This window comes from Spermophilus citellus (genome assembly GCF_964194105.1).
Source record: "Spermophilus citellus genome assembly, chromosome: 11".
NCBI classification, from domain to species: domain Eukaryota; kingdom Metazoa; phylum Chordata; class Mammalia; order Rodentia; family Sciuridae; genus Spermophilus; species Spermophilus citellus.
This window is the reverse complement of record NC_138192.1, coordinates 61,819,710-61,828,802: the sequence shown is the minus strand read 5'-3', so window position 1 is coordinate 61,828,802 and position 9,093 is coordinate 61,819,710. Positions and strand designations below refer to the sequence as shown.

General features: G+C 34.3%; 1 protein-coding gene across 1 annotated transcript in view; it reads right to left on the bottom strand.

Annotated features, from left to right (window-relative positions):
- Positions 1-164: 164 nt before the first annotated feature.
- GALNT5 (polypeptide N-acetylgalactosaminyltransferase 5) overlaps positions 165-9,093 on the bottom strand; it is a 49,535-nt gene continuing 40,606 nt past the window's right edge. Inside the window, exons 9-10 of the mRNA XM_081260878.1 lie at positions 8,507-8,668; positions 165-5,324 (exon numbers count right to left, since the gene is read on the bottom strand). Of these exons, the coding sequence (XP_081117004.1) occupies positions 5,184-5,324; positions 8,507-8,668 (303 nt within the window). The 3' untranslated portion in view covers positions 165-5,183. The remainder of the gene's footprint in view (positions 5,325-8,506; positions 8,669-9,093) is intronic.

Sequence of the window (9,093 nt, the reverse complement as noted above, 5' to 3'; positions counted from 1 at the left end):
CTGTGAATAAAAGTTTGTGTCTTTGCTTCTGGTTTCTAGACTTTCTTTGGCCACCTTTTAAATTTTAGTAAGAAACTTCCATATTAGCAGCTACTAAGAATATCAATAATTGCCTTTTCAAAAATTAAGAGAATACCTCATTTCAATTCGTTTGCATTGTTTATTTCAAAAAGGTTTTTAAATGATTACATATGAAATTATAAAAACTTTCTGGGAGATATATAATATACAGGAAAAAAAAATTTCTATTACTTTGAAAGAAACTGAGATATTGTTTTAGTTGCATATTAACACCAACAATTTGAAAAAAATACATATTTATCTTTGTAATTGTCAAGGTAATACATTTAAACTATGCTGGTACTTTTATAGTAATTGTTTCCACATATTTACATGGGGGTAGTACTTTTGGCACATTTTCAAATGGAGAACAGACATTTAAGTTTTTCAAAGTGATAAGGAAAACATTTAAAATAAGTAATAATAGAGAATTATGGAAAAGGATGAAACACCGGGTATCATAAAGAAGAAATATGTTTGACCATATGAGAAAGGCAACCACTTCTCTTAAAGTCTGAACTTTCATTGCTCTATAAAAACAAGAGGGCTATAAAAAGTAATGTCAAAGTTATATTTGCCAATATGAAAATATCAAACTGTAGCATAACACCATAAATATGAGGACCCAAATCTTTACACAGCTCATGAAGAACACGAGATGACTGGGCCATACTGTCTACACAGACACAGTGACACGGGGCGGGGGGGTGGGGAGTAATGGGCAACAGAAATCATCTAGAGACATGGCAAAGTACAAAACACACTGGTGACATCTAGGAACTAGCTGCCAGCTCAGGGAAATTTTAGACATAAATTTAGAAAGCTATTTGTTTTTCCTAGAAATTAAAAATTATCTATCCAACTCCTTCTTTATAATGACTTTGGTTGATCATAGGCAAAAATGTGGTACAGAAAGATGTCCAAATTGACTCCAAACTCCTTTATGCTCTATAGCTTCAATCTTGTTCTCTCACTAAGGAATGTTTTCAGGGAATCAATAACAAAATTATTCAATACTCTTCTTTGTCTTGTTTTAAGCCCACTTCCTGTGGACTAATATGTATAAAACTAATGAAATTTGAGCAGTGTTTGAAGGAGAAGAATGAGATCATTGTGCACAATCATGAACAGAAGAACAAGCACCCTGATAATTTAGAGTTTGATTACTCCTTCAAGTCTGCAAAACAGTATCTAGAGTGAAAGTTCACTTGTTATTGAAACTGTTATACAGAAGGTTAGATTAGACAAAGCCATGTAACTAAGAGAATTAAAATTATTCAGTGACATTTAATTTCCTTCATGTTGCAGGTGGAAACTCTGGGTTTTACTTTCTCCCAATCTATAGCATCAAATACACACATACACACGCATATGCCTTTACAAAATTTGATGTTTTTGAATGGTCAGGAAAAGATTAAAATCTTCATTCATGTTATCAAAACTTTTAATTTCAATATGTAATTTAAGGGCTTTTATTTATGTAGAGATAGATCTGTAACTAACATCTTTAAACACAATTATCAATTAACAATAAAATAGAAAACCTTTATTTAAAAAATATTTATTACTTATTACTAGGATCTCAGCATATTCTAAATTATTCTAAATTACCTTATATGATTTAAAATGAGAATTTTCACTACTGTTTTGTTTATGTGTTTTATAAAGCAAAGGCTTACATAAATTGGCAAAGGAATCTGAATTAAAATGGTGACTATAAGTTGACCTACTGCTTTGAAAATAGAGGCATTAAGTTCATTGTATCTGATGGTATTCCCTCTGCTCTTTCTCTTAGATACAGGTACCAGCAACTGTAATCCAAATTAAGCTTCATGGCAGAATATAATACTTTATATGGCTTATTCAAACCTGAATGGAACAGGTATTTATAAAAAAATAAATATTTTTTACAACAGCCTTGGTTAAGATTTCTTTTTTCATTTCAAAGCATTTGGACTTGTAGCAATCATTGAACAACCTATGTTAACACTGGTTGCAAAAGCACTTTAGTGACAATCTACACAATGAATGGAAGTTAAGAATCATGGTTTCTATTTTAAATTGAAAGTCTTCAATTTTTTATTTTCTACTTCTATTCAAATTGAGCAACTTGTCAGCTTTGCTTAAAGATTTGGGGAAGAAAGATTTGGGGTTTACAGGGAAGCAAACCTGTACATGTCTATCACTCATATTTGATACAGAAAATAGAAAAGAACAGGTCTTGCATGAAGTCATGTATATAGATCATTGCAAGACATAAGGGAGTTGACACACTTATACTTAATGCACAGAGAGATACACAGCTTCTATTTCCTCTCTATCCAAACATAATAGAGATCACAGAGGTTTGACTCCATCTTATTTCATTATCTGTGATACCAATAACTGCAACCCAACTGCAGTGCCTAGTGTGTAGAAGTGCTCAACAATAATAGCTCCTCTCTTTTCCTGTCCCCTCTTATAATATCTTCATTTTTATCCAAGATATTGGACTCTTCATCTGAGCTATCATTTATTTCCTGCATTCTGAATCCAGAAGTTAAATTACAAATGTTTGAACCAAAAACAAGTCTCAACTTCATTCTCTTGCATAAGAGCTCCTCGAAAATCATTCTAAGACATTCATGACATAAGAGTTGGCTGGAAATACTGAATTCCTGTGACTGGTATCCTTGTTCCTCTATAGTTCCTAAGACAATGGCAGAGCAAGGTATTTGAGTATCTAAGAGAGTGTTTCCAAATTAGTGTGGTGAAGCTACAGATACATTGTGATCATGGCCCATCAGAGTCTGCAGCCCTGTGGATGATAGCCAATTAAATGTCAGCAAGCAGAACTGAGCAAATTTGGTACTGGTCATAAAACATTGTTATAACAACTGACAGGCACAAAAGCACTTTAAAGGTTTGGTAAATTAGCTTTTTGGGCACATAAATTCTGCCAAATATTATCAAGGCTATCCTATGTTCAAGTTAACAAGATAACAAGATGCATAGACTTTTTTTCTGTTGAAAAGGCAATAACTAAGCCAATCCAAGTACAACTGAAGCCCCCAATAACACAACTTCCTATTGAAGAATTCAGGGCTGATTTGGACCCCAAAGTGCCCCTTCCCAGGGTTTAACATGAGAAGTACCAGAAGAGTGTAATTGGTTTGGTCAGCAATTCAATTAATCCTTTGCCTAATTGAACTGACTTGTGTTTCTCATTCATATAGCTGTTTTTGAAAAGACTATCTCATTTTCTATTTATTCTCTTATCTTCAATCATCAATTATTTGAATAAAACATCTTACATTGTTATAAATGTGCAAAAAAATATTTCCCCTTCCCATCCTTATAGTTTTGCTTTTGCATACTCAGTTGGATGTTGAAATTGTATTACATAGTCAGAACTAAAATTGTCCAGTTTTAACATTAACTCAACTGAACAAATATTTCAAATACTTTTCAAGTCTTTTTTTTAAAAAATATTAACAAGAATAAGCATGGCTATCCTAGGACCCAACAAAGAGGTTGTATATCTCTTTCTAAGGTCTGTCATAGGACAAATTTGTTCAGGTCAGTGGCCTAAAATGAAAGAATGGTCCCTGAATCTGAAGAGCTGAATTCTCATCTTGATTCTCCAATTAATTGGCCTGTGATTTTTATTTTTATTTGTTTTACTTTGTTGGTACTGAGGATTGCCTCAGTAACAAGGGGGCCTCTACAATTAAGCTACATTCTTAGACCTTTTTATTTTTTTTAATTTTGAGATAGAGTCTTGCTAAATTGCCCAGGCCAGCCTTGAACTTGTAATCTTCCTGTCTCAGCTTCCCAAGTAGTTGGGATTATAGACATGCAACACTATGCCCCGCTTGGCCTATGAGTTTTAGACAAGTAAATTATCTTCAGGTATTAATTTTCTTACCAAAATTATTGTAAATAATATGATTTTTAAGATTTCTCTTAGTATGCATAACTACTGGTATATTTATGATGAGAATTTTATTTTGATCAAAAAATAGTTAATTTCCCCCCAAATTTCTAATGGTTATCATTGGGTCCACATTGAGAGCTTTGCTGTTTTCCTCAGGGAGAAAAACTCCAGGACAATTTTTTATTAATTCTCTTCCTAAGAGTTGTTTACCTCATTTCTTTCCTTTTTCATTATGTTTTCTTAACTTTATTTCTACTTTGAAGTCTTTTAGAGTATATTTTTTAAACATACTTCATCCCACTAATGCTGTTAAATCTAAAATAGCATCTGATTATTTTCATATAAAATTAATATTTTTTCAGTGCAGTATTTCTGCTTTGTTTCAACTCTTCTCATTTTTCCCCAAATTAGAGTATCTTCAGCAACCAAATATATTTTTGGTTACTACTATTTTTCTTTGCTTTTTAAAAATTAATATCCACAAAAATCCAGGAAGTTACTGGTATGACCAATTATTTAAAAGTGCAGTTTTAAAAGCACAAAATGAGCTGAAACAATTTCTACATTTAGAATTAAATATTTTTATAAAGACCCCTTCTTTCTTACTTAGAAGTTTTTCTATGACTCAGACTGAGAATAAAAGACTATGCAATAATCTAGATCAAAACCCAGCTATTAGGTGGGGTCATCAATAGTTGATCAGTACTGTTTTAAATTGCTAGGTAAAAATGAATATATAGAAATTTCAACATAATTGTAACTCTATGTACATCTGATATTTTTCTAGCCATAAAAACTCATGCAGTTTATGTTTGATGAAAAAATAACAAATAAAGGACCAGGTTCTCTCTGGGTTTAAAGACAGTCATTGTGAATATCATTGTGCTCCCCCATGTCTGTTATCATTTCTGGTTACCTGTGGGATTACACCAGGGAAACCTGCAGAATGAGTTCCTGCATAGGGCAGGAAGTAGGCGATACCAAAGGCCACCCTGGGCTGAAGGACTTCAGTCCACCAGGACTCCAGTCCACCCAAATGGTGGACCGTTTCCCTGAGTTATCTTTTGGTACTCTAAATATTGTGATTTAAAAAAAAATCTTCCATTCCATTGAAAAATTAAACTACCACTGAAAAATAGAGTCACTGAGTTCACTGTTACTTTCACAGTTATCTAATGGGTTGACCAGGCAAAACCTCAGTTCCTCTTCATTCTTCAAGGTACTTTTCAAATTTCCACTTTTGATGTGGTTTGGTTGGGTCACAAGCAGTTACTTTAAGCATCTTCTGTGGAAAATTTCCTTCCAAGCACAACAACTGATGATAGTTTTCAAAAACAATGTGATTTACCTGGAAAGAAAGAAGATCTGGGAATGAGCCACAGACTGAACTTGACAATAAAGATTATATATATACATATATATATATATATATATATATATATATATATATATATATCTCCCTAATATGTCTCCAAAGAGATGAGCAACTATATTTTTGATTTCTAAGGAATTCTCCTAAACTAAATTAATAACATAAACATGGGTTTGGAAGTATTAGTTTGTTTTGTGTCTCAAACTAAGTTTTATTTTCTCTAAGCTGTGAGATTATTAATTTTGGGGTAGCAAAAGTTGAATTTTCTAATGATATGGCTGATAACTGTAGGATTTAGAGCATAACAAAATCCAGATGTCACTGGGCACCCCTGTAATCCCAGTGGCTTGGGAAGCTGAGGCAGAAAAACAGTGAATTCAAAGCCAGCCTCAGCAAAAGCAAGGCACTAAGCAACTCAGTGAGACCCTGTCTCTAAATAAAATACAAAATAGGGCTGGGGATATAGCTCAGTGGTGGAGTGCCCCTGAGTTCAATCCCCAGTACCCACCCCCCCAATCCATGTCATTTAATGTATTTGACAGATGATGAATACCTCATTGGTGTTGGTAAAAAAAAAAAAAAAAAAAAAAAGCCATGACAGAGAATGAGTTCATTAATTTCTTAATTAAATTCAAGTTTAGAATATATATATATATATATATATATATATATATATATATATATATATATATATATAAAATCTGTATTACAGAATGCCAGAAATGATGTATTTTATTTATGATCTCCTAACCATAATTTATGATAGTACATAGTGCCTGATGTCTAGAATCCACTGCAGTATTTTAAAAGTATGAAGCTTGAAAATGCCCAAGGTTTGTAAAACAGTCAGCCTTGAAGAAAATCATTATGGATTGTTTACAGCATTCATCCAGTAACTAAGTCACTTGTTCCCAGCCTAAAGTCACTCAATAGAAACCAGTGGTGGAAAAGCACTCCATGCCCAAGTCTTCCACTTATGACACTAATTCTTTTAGGATGGTTGAAATCCAGAGCATTTGAGGAGGGCTGACCTGGAAAGCACCTTTTAAATGTAGATTCAGACATATCTAATTTTAATAATCCATTGTTGTCTGGTGTCAAACTTAACTACTACACTTCCTTCCTCCATTAGGAGGTGCTGGAATCTTTGAGAGGTGGGGCCCAGTGGAGCTCCATAAATTATTCTGGGCATGTCCCCCAAGAGGACTATGGGATCCTGGCCTCTTCCTTTTTTTTTTTTTTTTTGCTCCACCACACACTCCTGCTACTGTGTGTAGCCCTGCCACACTGGCCCACAGCAACAACAAGGTTGACTGATCATGGACTATCATCTCCAAAAATGTGAGCAACATAAACCTTTCTCTTTATAATTTGATTGTCTAAGCAATTTTGCTATACTGGTGAACAGCTGGCTAACACAGGGACTTAGGAGGTATAATATGAAAACTATCAAAAAAACTGAACAAAGAAGAAAGACCATGACCAGATATTGATTTCCATGAACATCTAGTAACATCAAAAAGGACACAAGACAGCAAGCAGCTATGTAGAATGAAACAAAGTCACAGGTACAAACAAGTTTTGGGGGCAGTTTTCTAGGCGTTTTTGTTTGTTTGTACCAGGAATTAAACCCTAGGGGGATTTTACCACTATGCTACATTCCCAAACCTTTTTAAAAAATATATATTTACTTTGAGACAGTGTCTCACTAAGTTGGTTAGAGTCTTGCTAAATTGCAAAGGCTGAATTTGAACTTGTGATCCTCTGGCCTCAGTCTGCTGAGTTACTGGGATTATGAGCTTTCTAGTTTTTGGTATCTTAATTAAATTATCTTCTTTACCAAATCAACTGTTTAGGAAACTCTACCACTAAATACGTTCTTACAGAAATCTATTCCAACATTCAATTCTGGAGATGAAATATGTATTGTGCTTCTTATTGTCTTACTCTTTCCTTCTCTTTCTCTCCCTTCCTTATTTTCTTCCTCCCTCCTTTAGCACAGGGTTAAAGAAGGAGAAGGTAAAGTATAATTTATTCAGTAGATATTTTTGGATTTCTTAAACTGTATGCAAGACAAAATTAGCAGCTTATACACTAGCAATTCCTATTTTTTTCTGAACAAATTGACAATAATAATTATCATTAAAGAGAAAAATGTTCAGGAGGGATTAATATATAGTAGAGAACACTTTGGGGGCAGCTCTGGGAAGAATAATAATTTTCATGCAACCAATGCATACAGTGGATTTGGTGACTATCTGCAAGTGAAATGGTAGAAAAAAATTTTTTTTGAGAGAGTGAGAGAGGAGAGAGAGAGAGAGAGAATTTTTAATATTTATTTTTTAGTATTTGGTGGACACAACATCTTTGTTGGTATGTGGTGCTGAGGATCGAACCCGGGCCGCACGCATGCCAGGCGAGCGCGCTACCGCTTGAGCCACATCCCCAGCCCCTGAAATGGTAGAAAATTTGAGAAGGCAGTACTGAGATTATTCCTGCTATTTCAAGATCCTACATGACTTTGTATCCTGTTAAAATACAAATGGGAAAAACTGAGAAGACTTTGGGAATGAATACAGTAGAACAGGCACATTTTGATACACAGAGTTGGTAAAAGATGCACACACTGGACTTCTATAGCAGGGTGAGAGCTGGTTCCAGCACTCCTCTGAGGGCCCAGGTCTCTGGGAACCACAGGGGCTGAGAAAACATCTCCTTGTATGGAAAGAGGGCAGGACAAGTAACTAGAATCAATCTGAAGAGCAGGATATACAATAAGCACATAGCTTCTTGCTTTTTCCTTATACTCTCCTTGTATGCTTTTCTGACAACCAATGTTTGGGTTATAGCCCTTGTTTTTGGCATTGTTGACTGAATGAAGCAAATTTCTTATAAAAAGATGTAGCAATATAACCAAGAAACCAGGGACTTTTATTTAAAAATTATTCATTTAAAATAAATATTGAAAAAGAAAAAAAGACAATAATTTACAAAAAATATCTGTTTCTTTCTCTGAGTAGAATGGTGATCAATATCTGCCTCCATTGACACAAACACATTTAAAGCTTCCAAATGAGGATACTGACAATGAGGGTTTTATGACCCATTGATTGAAAGTTAAATTTCTGGCAAAGAAGAGGTACATATATTTTGCTTACCAGTTCTGGATGAAAGACGGAGGTGGATTTATGCAGCCATTTTAGCCCTTTGTTTTTGTTATCACAGGGGTGCAGCGTTAGGGATCCCTCATCAGGGATGGGGGCCAAACACCATCCTTTATGTTTAATTAGTCTTAACCAGGTGTAATTAAATTGTTGAAGCTGGAGAGGAAATGAATATAGAGAAGGTCACTTCAGGCAGCTAACATAGGTAGTGGTTTTGTCAAACATTTTTGTTAGTAATAGCTAAGAATATAGGCAATCTGATCTGATGATTTACATTCAAATCCCAGTGCTACCACTTTCAATTCTGATAGTATGGGCACATTATTTACCCAGTCTAATCTCATTTTTGTAACTTTTTATCTTGGATAGCAAATGCATCTATGCCAGAGGGTTAGAGTAATGACCATTGAGTTTCTAGCATACAATAAGTCTGCAATAAATGTTAATTATAACTTAAAAACTGATGAGTACAATTAGTACTTATCCACATATGAATGTTGTTTCAGGTGTTCTGAATCCCAGACAACGCTAGGGCTTGAAGAGTGATTAGGTTTCCAAGCCATAGGTAGTTTGAGGGAGAT